Raw genomic sequence first — 18,654 nt, 5'->3', positions numbered from 1 at the left:
ACGGAGGGAGATTTGTGTTGCCTACTGCCTGCTCCTCCCCTCCACATCACCCCCCATAGGTGTCCCCAGGTAGCCTGGAAGGGGTAGCAGCCAGGATAGGGGACAGCGGGCACAGCGGCGGAGAGGGAGGTGGCCCCCCCACTCCCTCACCTGGGTCCCCTCGTCCCTGCTCCCCCTCCAGCTATTTGTGCAAATGTAATTGTAATGCAGCGAGCGGGGAAGCAATTACCTTCCTTCCTCCGCTCACCACGCGACTTCTTGCAATGCCGCCCACTGAAGTATAGAGGGCGGCATTGCAGGAAGTCACTTGGGGAGCGGTGGAACGCAAGGAAGGAAGGTAATTGTGCAAATAGCTGGAGGGGCAGTGGGAACGGGAGACCCAGGTCAGCGAGGGGGGTCTGACCCCCCCTCCTAACTGCTTTGTCCGCTGCCCCCCTTCCTGGCTGCTACCCCCTCCAGTTTGGTGCCCCCCCACCCACGGCCAGGGCTGGGGATCCGTTTTTTAAAACGCAAACGTATGCTGCAAAAGGCCAGTCTTCAGGCACTCCCACCTAGCTTTGCAATAGAAAGTGTATTGTCTCAGCATGAGAAATATTGGCCAATCAGAGAGGAACAGACGTGAAGGAGGGGAAAACAGGAGGGATTTTGTGAGTCGAATCATCCGAATCATCAAAATGAGTGATTCGGATCGCAAAAGGGGCGGGGCCAGGAGCGACACGCCCCCCTCGCAGCGGGCAGCGGGGTCCTGGAAGCAGAGCTGAGATAGATCGCTCTGTTGGATGGGAGGCAGCCTTGCAGGGAGACAGGTAGATGAGAGAGAGGGGACATGGGTGCCACTGCCAGATATGTGTAGAGCACACATACTGGCTAAAACGTGCTGCTCATTACAGGCTGTCTGTTCCGTAGTTGTGCACAGTGAACACATTGGAAGCTTTTGGCTCAGCTCAGCACAGCTCAGTAACTTTGCAGGCACTGTGATTGCAGCGCAATATGATCCTCCTAAACAACTGCACTTTCCTGATACCTCCACGTCTCCATACTTCCTGGGTTAGCTCCTCCCCTCTAACCCCTATAGGACCCATGTAAAACTATAAATAAAGGTCATGACCCCCTATCCCCCATTCTCTTTTTTGTCCTCAGACACTATAGGATCCATGGAGTGGTATAGTTACTGTATTTCTTTATTGATGTATATTACTTTAGGTTATCTATAATTCCTGTTTATATCTTTATTCCCAGCTCATTGAGCGCCTTACCTATAAAGACCAGGTTTTTTTCATATTACCTATATAGGTTCTTTTTTCCTGGAGATATGGGAAGTTCTATGGTTGCTAAATGCACCGCATATAGACTCCATAGGATCAGTGAGGCATATTATCAGGCTAAAGGCTTGCAGGGGATTCACTGTGTGCTCCTTTGGGGGCGCGCTTTGCCTACCTGTGGGCTCTTTCTTGTTTGTCTGCGGGTCTTCCGTGTAGTGCTCAGTAGCAGTGTCGGCAATGGCGGCGGCGGCTTCCGGTCAGCCGCACGGAGCGTCCGGAAGTAGGCTGTGCGCATGCGCATGCCCCCGCCGTCAACAGGACTCGGAGGAGTCTGACGGCGGACATCTTGGTTGTGGGCATGCGTGCCCTTACTTGCGTACGTACGTGGTGTACGCTCAGGGGCGCTCTATTTAAGTCAGTCGGCCTCGCTTCCTCACAGAGAGAGGAGGTGTAGGTCTGACTGTCGTGAGGAACTTGTAATTTGAATAGTAAGTTGGAAAGTTGATGTTTTAGTGAATGTTTGGCATATATATATATTTATGTATGTATATTGATATATACCTCATTTGGGCAATCATTGATTGGAATCATATCTTCCCCACAGTGAATCCTGCCACAAACACTGATCCAGGTCCATCCGGGTAAGGTTTTTTTTTATTTAAAGGGACCTTTTAAAAAAAAAAAAAAAAGGGGGTAATATTTAATAGCAATTAAATTATTGCTTATATTTTATAGAGCACAAAATGTGGAAAAAAGAGATTCAAGATCTAACAGACCACGATCTACTGTCCAGCAAGTAGATAATGCTGTACCTGCATCTTCGGGGTAAGACTAGTATAGGATTATAAACATACAACTTGTTTATGCTATACACTACGAGCTCCAAAATTAAAGCAATTAAATATTGCTTATGTCTTGTAGAACAAGCAGTGCCAGAGGATCTGAAGCAAGATCCGGCCGAGCACATTCGAGATCAAAATCAAAGACAAAGAAACATAAATCAAAGAAGAGTCATAAATCTTCTAGATCCAGATCAAGATCAAGGTCACGCTCCAGAAGGAGAAGACATTCATCTAGATCAAGCTATCGTTATCACAGTTACAGATACAGATCTCCATCTCCTGCTCATAGACATTTACCAGAAAAAAATCAGTGCTGGGCATGTCCAAAGCCGGCAATGCCGGACAAGACAGTATGTGAAACATGCTTTGGTCAGCTTGCTAAAACGCAAGAAAACAAAGAGGAAAATATATCGGATATCATAAGGAAGGTAGTAAGAGAAGAGGTGATGGCACATTCATCAACCTCTCAGCAGCCGGAAGAGGACCAGGATATAATGGAATCAGACAGGGGGGAAGATGATGACTCACCCTGTTTGTTTGACTTTAAATTAACCAGCCCTTTTATCACAGCTATAAAAGAGGCACTGGAATGGTCAGATCCTCCAGGAGAGGAAGAACAAAACAAGGAATATTATTCCCATTTATCAAAGAAATTGAATACTTTCCCGATAATGAAAGAGATAAAAAACATAATTTTGGAAGAGTGGAAAAAAGTAGAAAGCAAGGTCTCAGTTCATAATCGTTTCGCCAAGCTATATCCTTTAAAAGAAGAAGAAATACCGTTCTTGTTAAATTCACCAACGATAGATGCTTCCCTATCAAGACTAGTTAAACACGTCACATTGCCTAAAGAGGATTCAGCAATCTTTAAAGATGTGCTGGAAAGAAGAATAGATAATGACTTAAAAAAATCATATATAGGAGCCGGTGCTACATGCAAACCAGCTATTGCACTTACCTCTGTAGCAAAGGCGCTGAAAATATGGACATTTAATATAGAACAGGCAGTTAGAGAAGACGCAGATAAGTCTGAAATATTATCAGCTATGGAAGATTTAAAAATCTCGGCTGATTTTGTTGGGGAAGCATCGATGGACATTCTTAGATCTCTCTCCAGGATCATGTTAAATTCTGTTACCGCGAAGAGAGCAATGTGGTTAAAATCATGGAAGGCAGACTTAGGCTCCAAACAGAATTGGGTGAAGATACCATATGATGGCGTATCACTATTTGGAGGCGAAATGGACAAGGCAATTTCGCAAATGACGGGAGGAAAGTCGGGACTCATTCCTCAAGACAGGCCACAGAGGAGAAGTTTCCCAACTAACAGAAAGCAGAATACTCGTTTTAGAGATGCAAGAACATACAGACCAGGGAAACAGTTTAGAGGCAACTGGAAAAGTTCCCAGGCTTCCTTGGCAAGATCGCTCAAATCTAATATAGCAGCTCCTGGACAAAGCAAGCAGTCCTTTTGAAATTACGCCCACCCTAACATCCAAAGTAGGATCACGTCTGATGGTCTTCAAGGATGTCTGGGTGGAAACAGTAAAAGACCAATGGGTGATTTCAACAGTTTCAACAGGACACAAATGGAGGTTTCGTTGGACTCCAAAAGACAGATTCATTCATACTCATCTTTCAAGGAACCACGAGAAAGCAAGCACATTGAGAGACTATGTGAGTTTATTGCAGGAACAGAACGCTGTATGTGCAGTGCCCCCGACGGAAGAGGGAAGAGGTGTTTACTCTCAACTAATTCTTGTGGAGAAAAAAAGCGGAGGATATCGGCCTGTGATAGACTTAAAGTATCTCAACAAATCAATATCAATACCAAAATTCAAGATGGAATCTCTACAATCAATAATTCTGGTAATCATGCCCAAGGACTGGATGCTGTCCATCGACCTTCAGGACGCATACCTTCACATACCGGTACAACACAAGCTACAAAGATACCTAAGATTTTGTATAGACAATACACATCTGCAATTCAATTCGCTGCCCTTCGGACTCTCCACAGCTCCTCGGACTTTTACGAAGGTATTAGTATCTGCAATAGCGGAGTTGAGACTCAAGGGTGTCAGAGTACACCATTATCTAGACGATATCCTAATACTTGCAGATTCGGAAGAGAAGCTTATTCAGCACAGAGACTTTACCATCAAGTTTCTAGAGAAATTAGGTTGGATCATCAACCAAAAGAAAAGCCAGATGATTCCAACCAGAAAATTGACTTATCTTGGAGCAACATTCGACACAATGAACAATATAGTTTTTCTTCCGGAGGAGAAGGTACAGAGTGTCCAGAAACTGATGTATTGGGCGATGTGCCAGCCCAATGTTTCCGCAAGACAATGTCTCCAGATATTAGGTGTAATGTCATCAGGGATTCCGATGGTGAAATGGTCCAGGTGGCACATGAGGACTTTCCAATTGAATTTCATAAGTCAATGGAATCAGTCATCAATGAAACAGAGGATCAAGTTATCAATGTCTTGCAAGATTTCCCTCCTATGGTGGACCAACCAGGACAACTTAAAGCGGGGCTTCTCACTTATTCCCCACGAATGGAGCATAATTACTTCGGATGCGAGTCAAGAAGGTTGGGGAGCACACTGTCTCCATCACTGGGCACAGGGTCAATGGCCGAAGGTTCAAAGGAAAGTTGTCTCCAATATACTAGAACTCAGGGCGGCAGTCCAGGCAACAAAAGCATTCGCTCACATTGTGAAGAATACAGCCCTATGCTTACAGATGGACAATCGAGCAGCAGTAGCGTACGTTCAGAAGCAGGGTGGCACCAGGAGCTTAACCCTGATGAGGGAGCTTACTCCACTGATGATTTGGGCCGAAGAGAATCTGAAAGCAATCAGAGCAGTTTACCTTCCGGGGAAATCGAATCTGCAAGCGGACTTCCTATCACGGAATATGATCAAAAACAACGAGTGGAAATTGAGCTCATTAATCTTCAGGCAGATAGTGCTCTTATGGGGACTTCCTCAAATAGACCTCTTTGCATCAGATCACAACAATCAATTACCAACTTTTCTATCCAGACAGTGGGTTCCAGGAACGAGTGGAGTGGATGCCTTGACATGTCCGTGGAAAGCATCCCTGGTATATGCCTTCCCTCCGGTTCCCTTGCTACTGAGATTCCTCAGGAGGCTGATGATAGAACAAGTGGATGCAATAGTGATTGCACCATACTGGCCAAAGAGGCCGTGGTTCACACTCCTAGTCAAGATGTCCCTTTGCCCTCCCCTGAGACTTCAGGTGACACAAGACATATTGACACAGAACGGAATGAACCATCAGAATCCAGAGATATTGTCGCTTGCGGCATGGAGATTGAGAGGCAGATTCTAACAGAAGCAGGATTCTCCCAGGCAGTAGTAGACACCTTACTACAGGCGAGAAAAATATCAACGAACAAATCATACCATAGAATATGGAAAAAGTTCATTGACTTTTCATCGTTGAAGGGAATCGATTTTATGGCTCCTTCTATTCCACATATTTTGGATTTTCTTCAATCAGGGGTAGACATCGGCTTAAGTGTCAGTACCATAAGGGGTCAAATTTCGGCCTTATCAAGCCTGATAGGCAGAAGATTATCATCAGAGAGATTGATCCAATTATTCTGCCAACCTTTAATGAAAATCAGACCTCCCATTAAGAAGATACTTCCCTCATGGGATCTGCCGCTGGTGTTGGAGTATCTTTCGGGGACTCCATTCGAACCTATTGAGCTTTGCTCTATTTGGAACTTAACTTTAAAAGCAACATTTTTGATAGCAATATCATCTGGTAGGAGAGTCTCAGAGATTCAAGCCTTGGGAGTAAATGATCCTTATATTACTTTTTTCCCAGATAGGGTAGTTTTGAGGCCAGTAATCAGTTTTCTTCCAAAGGTGGTTTCATATAAGCATTTGAACCAGGAATGGACTTTGCCGGCTTTTCCTGACTCAGAGGAAGGATCATCATCTAGATATTTGGACATTGCTAGGATTCTGAGAGCCTATATTAGCGCTACAGAAACCTTTAGAGACTCAGATCATCTGTTCATTTGTCCCGCAGGTCCCAGAAAAGGCAAGGAGGTGTCGGCAAGAACAATAGCTACTTGGGTAGTTAGACTAATAAAGTCAGCTTACAGAAGTAAGAGTTCAGAGGAAATGCCCTCGACTTCAGCTCATTCAACTAGAAGTATATCGGCCTCTTGGGCAGCTTCGTCCGGTGTTTCGCTTACAACTATATGTAAAGCAGCAAATTGGTCCTCATCAAACACATTTATCAGACATTACAGAATAGATCCTTCTGTGTTAACTTCTGTTAATTTTGGAAGAAAGGTTTTGGCATCTGTTGATAAATAATTGTTATCTATCTTTATATAAATATTTGGCATTATACCCACCCGTCTGGTTTATTGTGTACTAGTTAGATCCCAGGAAGTATGGAGACGTGGAGGTATCAGGAAAGCCGGAAAATTTGTACTTACCTCTGTAATTTTCCTTTCCTGATACTACTCCACGTCGACATACGACCCTCCCTATTTTTGTGGTGTCTGAGTACTATATACAAGAATGGGGGATAGGGGGTCATGACCTTTATTAATAGTTTTACATGGGTCCTTTAGGGGTTAGAGGGGAGGAGCTAACCCAGGAAGTATGTCGACGTGGAGTAGTATCAGGAAAGGAAAATTACAGAGGTAAGTACAAATTTTCCGGCTTTACTTCTGGGAATGCTTTCTTTCACTGTGCGACGTTTGCATGCAAAGTACACAGATGAGCATATAGGTGAAATACATGTATAGCATATGATTGCAGCATGTGGGTATTGTGTGCAAGCAAACATTTCTGCTCTCTGCTCGTCCCTCCTCCCTTCTCTGTCCACTCCCTGCCCTCTGTCCATCTTCTCCCCTTCTCTGTGTGTCCACCCCCCACCCCTTCTCCTGTCCTGCTAGTCATTTCACCCCCGAATGCTTCGATAGTAAAATGATCCGAGATTCGGATCAAAGATCCGGATCTTTTCAATGATCCGATTCGAATCATCCGGATCATTGAAAAGATCCGAACTTCCTATCTCTATTAGGTAAGTGTAAGGGGAAAGTAAAGCAAAAAAGGACAACCCAGCATGCCCTGCAACTTAATTTGTGCGGCAATGTACCAAATAAGAGTCAGGTAAACTGGGGAATCATCATTTAACAACAAGAAAAGTAATAGTGATTTTGGATTGCCTGGTTAGCATCCTTATTACTTTTTTACCAGATAAAAATAATAAATTTTTGATTTTATGCTCGACAGTTACATTTTAAGGCCGGAACTTTGAACTCCTATCATTTTGTTATTTTACAGGTTTTATAACTTAAAATTGTTCATGTTTTTTTAATAAAGAGATTGAAATAAAAAAAAGATATCTCAGTGTTCCTGTGTATGAAATGCCTGTACAGTATATTACTTACCAAAGTACAGCAAAGCTCCCGTTATCTGGACCTCAGGCAACCGGTGGCCTCAACTAACCGGCATGCCTGAGGTGGATAACGGGGGAAACACTTTTACAATTGGCAGAGCTTTGCGCAGCAGAAGCAACTTACTAATCCTCCAGGCCCCATCTTCCACACTTCCTGGTGCTCCCAGCGGCTTTCAGGTGTCCATGCACGGCTCCTGGCGTGACACCTGACGAGATGCGGATCAGGTGACATGCCAGGAGCTGTACACAGAGGGGGCCAGAAAGCCGCTGGGAGCTACAGGAAGTATAGAAGACAGCGCCTGAAGGATCAGTATGTAGTTTCATATATCCGGCATCAGGAAATGCCCGCCTGTGCCGGATACTAGGGTCTTGCTGTAACAACACAACTTGGAACCAAAATAGGTTAATTGTAAAATTATACCACTCCATTACAATTGTGTTGGTTCCAAATGAAAAAGGTATATTTATTGTAATACTTTTTAATTAGTTCCAGTAAGAATGGAACATGCTGGTACAATACTGTATATGATAACATATGAGGTACTGAGAGGGATGAAATGCAGAGGTATATAGAGGCTGGTGATCTGTGACATGATGCACAGTCATGATTTATAAAGGCAAATGCATTGTGGAAATTGTAGTTCCTTAGAGGGCAACTGAAGTGAGAGGTATATGGAGGCTGCCATATTTATTTCCTTTTAAGCAATACCAGTTGCCCTTGCAGCCCTGCTACAGTAGTCTCTGAATAACACTAGAAACAAGCATGCAGCTAATCTTTCAGATCCTGATAATAAAGTCAGAAACAGCTGATCTGCTGCATGCTTGTTCAGGGTGTATGGTTAAAAGGTATTAGAGGAAGAGAATCAGAAGGACAGACAGGCAACTGGTACTGTTTAAAAGGAAATAAATATGGCAGCCTCCATATCCCTCTCACTTCAGTTGTCCTTTAACAGCTGGAGAGGCAAGTTTGCAGATCACTGAACTAGGGCAACTATAACCAAATTTATCTTATTGGAAAACTTTTATTGCTGCCTAGAAATGAAACGACCATCAGCTAAACGTTCGTAGATAGAAATAATAAATCACACCCCAAGGTTTGAAATGATGTTCATGAGCACAGCGTTCCTCCTCTGAGACTATCATGATTTAGGGCTTTTGCCCAATAAAAGGTTTGTAAATGTAATAGGATATCTAGATAGTGATGTAGTGAACATGTAGCCGGAAACTGTAATAGTAGTCGACCAACATTTTCACTGATAAAAAATAAATAATCTTTTCTAACACTGTGAACTGTTATTAATCATTTTGGTTTAACAATGATTTACCTACTTTTATGAGCAGCAAAATATTGACTAATTCTATTATGCACATCCAGATTTTACAAGTAAATAAAGTTTGTTGAAATAAAAAAAATCTTTATTTATTCCACAAATTTTCTTGTAGGTGTGAAATCCAAAATTAAGCTGCACAAGCACCATCAATATATTTATCAACTGTATTGTATACGTACGATTTACTATGAATTTTAAGCAAATAAATTATGTTGATTAATATAAAATAATAAAAATAAATTCGGGGGGCGTGGCCGGAGCTCAGCGTGGATGGCAGCAGTGTGAAGAGCTCCTGATCCCAGCCAGCTAAAGCGACATCACACAGCATGCCAGACGGGGAAATTCAGTCTCAAACCCCAGCGGAGGAGGAGATGGAAGCCTCCAGCACCTCACAGCAGGATACCCAGCGTCCACAACGCATCCCCGACATGTTCAAACAGAGAAGGTCTGGGCCGCATGGAGAGCAAGATGGCGCCGGCTCCTCCGGGACGCGTAAGTCCGCATTGCCAGTTCGCATGACGAACGCATCCCATAGCAATAAACAGGCGGCAAGCGTACAAAATTCCGCATCCAGCCGCGGAGGGGCCTCACAAATACCCGCAAAGCAGGCATCCAATGTGGCCCTGCCCCGCAGTCCATCAGCCTCAGAGTCCTCTGAACAGGGGGTACCCTCCCCCACCTTTCTTAGCCCAGCCAAATCTAAGCCCAGGCTGTCAGGCCCGGCAGACTCACAGGCAGAAGCTCTCTCCCTTCTCACAGCAGTCACAGGCCACAGCAGTGCATTTGCAGAGATCCCTGACTCCAACCAGCCAGTGGACCGTGCTTTTCTTAAGGATATGATGATTGCTCTGGAAACCTCCATGTCAAACAAGATACTGACTATAGCAAATTCTATGCAACAGTTTCATGATGATCTGGGAGCTCGTGTGTCACTTACTGAAGACAGTGTCTCCATGTTAATTGAGGAACACAATAAGACTGTCACTGAGCTTGAACGACATGACTCAGCTAATGAGGCTACGCAGTTGAAGATTGCTGACCTAGAGGACCGTAATCGCCGCTGTAATCTTAAATTTAGGGGTATCGATGAATCGATAAACAGCGCACAATTGAAAAGCTACTTGATAGAAATGGTCAGGTCAGCAGTACCTCAGTTTTCCAGCATTGAATACACAATCGAACGGGCTCACAGACTGCCTAAGCCCGCCTTTCTACCTGAAAGGATTCCCAGAGATACTATAGCATGCTTTCAGTTTTACCACGTTAAAGATGCCTTTTCCTCTTACATGCGCCAGAATACGCAACTTCCGGCTCCATACAGCAACATCAAAGTCTTTACTGACTTGTCGCAGTTCACTTTACAAAGGCGCAGGTCCCTGGCTCCTCTAATAGCCTTTCTCAGAGAGCAACAGTTGCAGTATAAGTGGGGTTTCCCCACTAAGCTTTTACTTTCCCGTGACGGCAAAATCCACGTCATAGCTACACTGGAGCAAGGAGTTTCTCTTTTGAACTCACTAGGCCTACAAGTCACTCTCGCCCAATTGGAGAAATATCGTAAACAACCATTGAACAACGCTCCCCGCTCTTGGCGCTCTAATACTTAAAATGGCACGGAAACGGTCCTTCACCGCTGCACCACTTTAACTGTTCTTTACCCAATTTGGGTTTAGTGATACGGGTATTACCCCCCCTCTCAGTGTGGTCCGGGTTAAGCCACTGAGAGTTTCTGGGCCTACTAGTCGTGGGACAGTTAGGAGTGATTGCCCAGAGATAATGTTGATTTTATGTCTGTTTTATATGTTTGGCTTAAGTAGTTATGTTCCTGCAATCTTAGGATATTCGAATCTCTCTTTTCATTCCACAGGAGTCCTGTCTATTCATAAAGACCATGAGCCACTAAGTGTAAATGCTGTATTTTTCATCGTTACAGTTCTCTCATGCCTAGAATGTTCAATATGATAACACATAATGTCCAGGGGTTAAATGAGCCAGTCAAACGTAGAAAAGCATTCCAACATTATCAGAGTCTGAAAGCCTCAGTCTTGTTTTTACAAGAGACGCATTTTATTAACTCTAAACCACCCACTTTTTTGCACCGGGCATATAACAAGGCCTATTATGCCTCATTTACCAAAAAAGCTAGAGGAGTTGCAATAGTGTTCCATAACTCAGTCTCATTTACACATATTGATTCCTTCATGGACCCGGAGGGCAGAATCTTAATTCTTAAAGGTATTCTGGAGGGTAAAGCTGTTACACTGATTAATTGTTATGCTCCCAATGCCTCTAAAACTGCCTTCTTACAACTTTTATCATCCCAACTGGACAGATTATCCTCAACACACTTGATAGTTGCAGGAGACTTCAACGCGGTAGCTAACCCACTTCTGGATAGATCGGTTCAATCCCCTTTCGCACAAACTTTCCCGAGAAAACTTACTAGCTTTCTTTCCAGAAATAAAGTAATAGATATATGGAGAGCCCATAACATCGGCTGTAGGCAATATACCTTTTTTTCTCACCCTCGCCAATCCTATGCCCGCTTAGACTATATTTACTTGTCCCCAATAATTGCCTCCAACTCTACCTCCACGGATATTATCACCTGTAGCTGGTCTGACCATCATATGGTTCAGTCCTCCTTGACTGGTTTCGGTATACCCTTCAATCCCGGCAACTGGAGACTTAACGACTCTCTTTTGGCTGAGGATTCAGATAGACAGGCTGTGGTGGGAGAGTTGGAGGAATATTTTTTGTTTAATAATGAGGATAACACCTCCCCTATCCTAAGATGGGCAGCACATAAACCAGTTCTGAGAGGTATCTTTATGGCAAAAGCAGCACGGGCAAAAAAACTAAAATCACAAAGAATTCAGGTATTAACTGCCGAGCTAGATTTACTATATAAACGGCATTATGGCACAACAATTAGAGAAATTTTACATGAAATTAATCTGAAAAGAACCGAATTGAACTCTATACTAGATAACTCTCATGCTAAAGCGTTGAAGTTTTCTAAAGCAAAGTTCCTCCTCCGAGGCAATAACCCTTCTACTCAGTTCGCACGTAAATTAAACCAATACTATAAACCCCCACATGTCTATAAATTAAAAAGCCCTGGAGGCAGAGAGGAGGTACTACCTCCCAAAGTCTTAAAAATATTTGAGGACTATTATAAAAATTTACTAGGAACCGATATATTAACTAACAATATGGAACTTAAAGCATGGTTGGATACTCTGCAGTTGCCCTCCCTTTCACCAGATCAGTTGCATACTCTTAATGCTCCGATCACCCCCATAGAAGTATTAGCATCAATTAAGCTGCTTAAATCCTCTACTGCCCCGGGCCCTGACGGGTTTTCACCCTTATATTATAAAAAATTTGCTGACACACTATTGCACCCTCTGACCTCTATGTTTAATGCTGTTCTCCAAGGTGAAAAACTCCCCTCAGATATGCTATTGGCCAATATGACCCTGATTCCTAAACCGGATACTGATCACTCTACCCCGGCAGGTTTCAGACCTATATCTATCCTTAACAATGATATCAAACTTTTTGCTAAAATCCTGGCTACTAGATTAGGCTCCATGGTGCACGGTCTCGTCGCTCCCACTCAAACTGGCTTCATCCCAGGTAGGCAAGGCTCTGATAATGTTAGGCTAGCTGTTAACATATTACAGGATGCTGAACTCAAAAACTCTAGATTTATGATGTTGGGTTTAGACATTAGCAAGGCATTCGATTCAGTGGGTTGGCAGTATCTGACCGCTGCTTTGGAAAGCTTTGGCCTAACTGGCCCTATAATTACAGCAGTTTCAGCATTGTATGACTCCCCATCAACAGTGATCCGCATCCCTGGCGCATCATCCGCTCCTGTTCAGCTCAAACGTGGAACCCGTCAGGGTTGCCCTCTCTCCCCATTGCTATTCGCTCTTGCTTTAGAGCCTCTGGCGGTGGCGATTAGACGACATCCTGACATCCATGGTTATGGAATCGACAACATCAAATTAACTCTGTATGCTGACGATGCTCTCCTGTTCTTGACTAGACTTATAACAACCATGCCCAATTTATTCCAAATATTGGATAAATTCGCAAAATTTTCTGGCCTTAAGGTAAATCCCGCTAAATCTACAGCCCTCCCGATTAATCTCTATCCACATACAATTAAATGGTTAGACTCTACTTACGGGTTCAAATGGAGTAAAACTAAATTTAAATACTTGGGAGTCTTTCTTACACCCAGCTATGGGGATTTATATGGAACTAACTTCTCATACACAGTCAATAATATTACTCAACTCCTGAAAACATGGTCCTCATTTAAGGTTTCATGGCTAGGCAGATGTGTAGCATGCAAAATGATTATTCTCCCCAAATTGTTATATTTGTTTCGCATGCTCCCAATAACTATTACTAAAAAATCATTATCTAGCATACAGTCACAAATTAACAAGTTTATTTGGGACGGCAAACCAGCCAGAGTTCGAGCACAAGTCCTGTACAGACCCCCTTTACAGGGTGGTATCGGCTTACCCAGCCTATGGCATTATTACTTAGCCTCTAAGCTCAGTCAAATCTTAGATTGGGGAATAAAATCTAACCCTCCCACCTGGTACCAATTTAAATCTACCACAATTTTCCCATTTTACCTATCTACTTTGGTCACGGTTGTAACTAAAAGAGTTACATCAACTCTTGCTGGCAGGAACAGGATTGTTTCGTCACTGACTAAGCTATGGATCTCGATTGCCTCATCATATAAGCTTATGACCTTTCCCTCCTCCAGGATCTCCATCTTTGGAAATCCTCGCTTTATTCCGGCTTTTAGGAACCCACAGTTGTTTTCCTGGTGGAGAGATAAAGGCCGTTCAACTGCCAATAAATTTTGGATTAGAGATGTTCCAGTTACCTTTAATATGCTCAGATTTAGTCAAGATGCCCCCCCAGAGGAGGTTTTTCGCTTTTGTCAGATAAAACATTACTTCTCCTCCATCTTTTCTTCACCCCCAGAGTTTGAACCCTCACTGTTTGAGTCACTCTATTTTGGATCTTCACGACAAAAAGGATTAATCTCATCTTTATATGCCCAGCTGATAGGTTGTGACAGTGAGAATAAACTGACATATATGAGAGCTTGGGAGCGCGACTTAGGTACTCAATTTGAGCCAACAGATTGGTCTTATATCCGGACCGCTGTCTCTGGTGTAGTCAAATCTAATATGGTCAAAGACACGGCACTCAAGATCTTATTCCGCTGGTATTACACCCCGGCAAAAATTCATAAAATATATCCCTCGGTCCCATCGACTTGTTTTAGAGGATGTGGATTGGAAGGAACGATACTGCATGTCTTTTGGGACTGCCCCAGAGCACAGCGGTTCTGGAACGCATGGAAAACCATGATCCGAGAAGTGTTTGGCTTTCCGGTCTCGTTATCCGCCTCCCAGGCCCTGTTGTATACTTTTAATGATGATGTGCCAGGCAGATTTAGACCTTTATATAGATACATGCTACTAGCCGCTCAGTGGTCAATAGCCTTCAAATGGAAAACCACAGAACTAGAGTTATCACTGGTTACCCAACGCCTGGACCTAATGATGATAATGGATCGGGTTTATTTTTATAGTATTGAAAATATGGCAAGATTTGATCTCATTTGGGAATCCTGGAAAACATATAGGAGTGCTTAATTTCCCTCGGACATATGTGTTTATTCATTATAGTATGATGTTCAGGTTTGGATTTATTCAGGACTCCTGTAACCAAATACCTTATGCAGGAATGTATCTTGATAGTTCATTCTTTCTTTTTATCCTGTTTCTTATTTTTATGTATGTGGTTTTTTCTTTTTTTTTTTTTTTAAGTTTTATGTATGTGTTAGAGGGAGCAATATAATCTTACACCAAAACAGGTAGGATGGACTGACCCCTGGGATCTCAGAAGGAGGTTCCGAGTACCCCATTTCCCAGGCCGGACGGCCCAACTATCTACACTATGTCCTCTAGATGCTCCCCCATATTTTCTTGATGTTTAGTTGGTATGCTTATACCTTATGTTTTATCTGTTCTGCTTTCAAAAGCTTTGTATATTTGTTGATATGCTCAATAAAGCTTTTTAATACGAAAAAAAAAATAAAAATAAATTCTGGTTTAATTTTGTCCCACCCAGATTCTCTTATAATACCACATGTAAATCCTCAATGAGTCTGCATAAGCACCAGCAATATCTTTACTAATTTTATGGCATATGTTTCTTTCCTATGAATTTACCATGCAAATAAACTGTTGATAAAAAATAATAATATAAAAAAAAAAAAACACACCTCAATTTATTTCTCTGAGGTTGGTTTTACATGTTTTTTGCGTTGCTACATCCCACCGCAACGCAAAACAATAATCAACAACAATCCTATGACCCTGCAGCAAAGTGCGCTGACAGGGTCATATGCATAACGCCACACCCCCCCCCCCCCCCCGTTCAGTGACATACTTCCTGCTGGACAGGAAGTACATCACTTGGATTCCTGACGGTCCAGGCATGCATGCCACTATGCTCTGTGCTACGTGCGTTGCCCACAGACTTCCATTATCCCAAGCACCATGTATCAAGCGTGATACTTGAGGTAACGTGCTGCTGCCCTTGTGTCGGGTCAGATACTTCCGGTGCAGCGCAACGGACCGCAATAAGTGTGAAATTCTCCATAGACTTTCATTGCTTTTGTGGCTCCTAGCAGTAAAATAGGGTAACACAACACAGGAAATTAGGGATTACCTGCAAGTGGTGTAGAAGGACCCTTATAAAGCCCCCTCTACACCATTCAATTCCAGACACGATCAATCGAATTTGATTAGATCAAATAAATCCGACATGTCCGATCGGGATTCGATCGATCATGTGATCGATTTGCATTGAAAACTAGCCAAAATTGATCACACGATCGATCAAATCCCGATCTGAAATGTCGGATTTAATCGATCCAATCGAATTCGATCGATCGCGCCTGGAATTGAATGGTGTAGAAAGGGCTTTAGACCAGTTATATTCACAAATAAAGCTGAACAAGGCAGGTTATACAAATTTGCATGGAAGCCTTTACAATGTTATCTGCAAGCTATCTACAGCGGCTACTCTCATAGAAAACAACACATTCAGAGACAACAATAGTGTGTGCATCCTCACCTTGGTCTGGTAAAGATCCTGTATTTGTGTGTCAATCCACTCCTCTAGTTTAATTCTGCGCTGCAGCTCCTTGCGGTTATATTTCACAGTCAGTTTCCCCAGCTTCTTGGGTGACTTTTCTTCTTGTCTATCCACGTCCAAGAATGTGACCCGAGCAGCACTGCTGTTACTGGAAGCCATAGTCACCCCCAGATATGCTGCAATGGGCCACAGACCTGGGAGCCTTGCTGGACGACTGCTTGTTTTGTTTGGTCCTCTTTTTCCTTAATTATGCTGAGCTGCAGATGTACAAAATACAAGTGCTCAGGCAGGCAGCAGGAAAGGACTGTGACAAAGGTACATGATGAAAGGTTACAAGGAAGCAAAGTCTCTGCCAACTTGCTTCTTGTGTTTCACTATTCCAGTACAGATAGGGATCAAATGTTCACATATTATATCCCTCTGAAGAGATACGTTGCAGGATAACAGCAACAGGTTATGGCTCCTTATCACTTGTGTCAGTCACACACTGTCGAGAAATGATACCAGACCATCTGCATTACCTGTGCTCACCAGAATAAGGTAGTTATTATTACAATTAATAGTTAACAAACTAACTAAAAATAGCACTGTAATTATCGTGAAGCATTACAATGGGCATATTGCCTGCATTCCAAGTCTGTCTATAAATTGTATTCATATCACAGTATATACTAGCTAACAGCAAAGTTCTGATGCTGTGAAACGGTTAAAGAAACACCAAGCCTTTTCAGTTCTGCCGAGTAGATTTTTAGTCCGGAGGTTGGACTACTTTAGCTGAATCAGAATCAGAATCAGAAATCTTTTAATCGCCAAGCACGACTGGGTCGTGCCCGGAATTGGGTTTGGCACATTCAATTGCTCAGAGAGAGAAGTAGAAGTAGTAACAACATACGAAAAGAGCATAGTCTTACAATCATACAACATAAACAGTGGTACATAATAATAGTTAGATGTGCAGCGGTATAACGGTAGACTGCAGGGTGCGGTTTAAACAGTTTTACACTAGACAGTCCATCAGGTCAGCAACTGCAACTTTAGGGGGGGAACAGCGCTAGAGATGGGATGGCCTGAAGGGAGTTCAGGAGGTTGACGGCAGAGGGGAAGAAGGAGTCTCTATGCCTCAAAGTTCTGGTGTAAATGGCTCGAAACCTGCGGCCTGAATGGAGCCGGCTGAAAAAGCAGTGGGCCGGGTGTGAGGGGTCGCTGGCAATCCTCAGTGCTCTAGATCGTAATCTGGAGTTGTGGAGGAGGTCGAGTGAGGGGAGAGGTCTACCGATGATTCTCTCCGCCGATCTAATGACCCTCTGTAGCTTGTATCTGTCGCTGTTGGAGGAGCCAGCATACCAGACTAGGATGGATGAGCAGAGGACGGACTCAATGGTGGCTGTGTAGAAGTTCGTCAGCAGCTCCTGAGCCATGCCAAACTTCTTCAGTTGTCGGAGGAAAAAGAGCCTCTGTTGGGCTTTCCTCTGGGTCAAGGCAGTGTTTGCCTTCCATCTCAGGTCCTTAGAGATGGTAGTGCCCAGAAGGCGAACGCTAGCCACTCTTTCAACCTCTGTGCCATCAATGTAGATTGGTGGTGGGGTGGGGGCCTGCTTCCTGAAGTCCACTATCAACTCCACAGTCTTGGCTGTATTGAGGACCAGCCTGTTCTCCTTACACCACTGACAAATTCTGTCAACCTCACGGCGATAGTCCTGCTCATCATTGTTTGTTATAAGTCCCACAATGGTGGTATCATCTGCAAATTTGATTACTTTTACCGAGTCCACAGAGGATCTGCAGTTGTTCGTATAGAGGGAGAACAGGATCGGTGACAGGACACAGCCTTGTGGGGCCCCTGTGTTTGTTATCCTAGGATGAGAGGAGATATCCCCCAATTTGACAGCTTGGGACCTGTTGGTCAGGAAGTCTGTAATCCATAAGTGAAGAGTGGGATGGACATTCAGTGCCATGAGATTGTTTTGGAGTATGCGGGGGCAGATGGTGTTAAATGCTGAGCCAGCAGGAGGATTCTGACATATGTGTTCGGTTTGTCCAGGTGGTTATTTGTAAACTCCAGGCAGATGTTGATGGCATCATCAGTGGATCTGTTCGCTCTATACGCAAACTGTAACGGGTCCAGTAGGGCCGAGGTAGAAAGCTTAAGGTGGGACAGGACCAGCCTCTCAAAGGTTTTCATGATGACAGATGTTAGTGCCACGGGCCTGTAGTTGTTCAGGTCAGAGATTCCCTGCTTCTTGGGGACAGGAATGATGGTGGACCTTTTGAAGCACACAGGGACTTTGCCTTTATGGAGGGACCTGGTGTAGATGGAGGAAAGAATGGGAGCGAGCTGCCGTGAACATGTTTTTAGGCAGGCTGGTGACACACCGTCAGGGCCGGAGGCTTTCCTGGCGTTCAGAGTTGTCAGGTGGCGTAAGACATCTGCCTCACTCACAGCTGGAGGTGGTGTGCTCAGCCCTCGGACATTATCTTCAGCAGCTGAGGACTGAGTGTCTGTAGGTGTTGCTAGCCCCCCCAATGCCTCCTGGTTCTCAAACC

The 18,654-nt window shown here is 43.7% G+C and overlaps 1 protein-coding gene across 1 annotated transcript in view; it reads right to left on the bottom strand.

Annotated features, from left to right (window-relative positions):
* The window catches only part of PPP1R14D (protein phosphatase 1 regulatory inhibitor subunit 14D), a 73,413-nt gene extending 57,075 nt beyond the window's left edge, over positions 1 to 16,338 (bottom strand). Inside the window, exon 1 of the mRNA XM_068251670.1 lies at positions 16,090 to 16,338. Within this exon, the coding sequence (XP_068107771.1) occupies positions 16,090 to 16,269 (180 nt within the window). The 5' untranslated portion in view covers positions 16,270 to 16,338. The remainder of the gene's footprint in view (positions 1 to 16,089) is intronic.
* Between the last annotated feature and the right edge of the window lie 2,316 nt (positions 16,339 to 18,654).

This window comes from Hyperolius riggenbachi, chromosome 9, assembly GCF_040937935.1.
Source record: "Hyperolius riggenbachi isolate aHypRig1 chromosome 9, aHypRig1.pri, whole genome shotgun sequence".
Lineage (NCBI taxonomy): Eukaryota > Metazoa > Chordata > Amphibia > Anura > Hyperoliidae > Hyperolius > Hyperolius riggenbachi.
The sequence above is the reverse complement of the archived record's forward strand: the minus strand, read 5'-3'. Positions and strand labels throughout refer to the sequence as shown.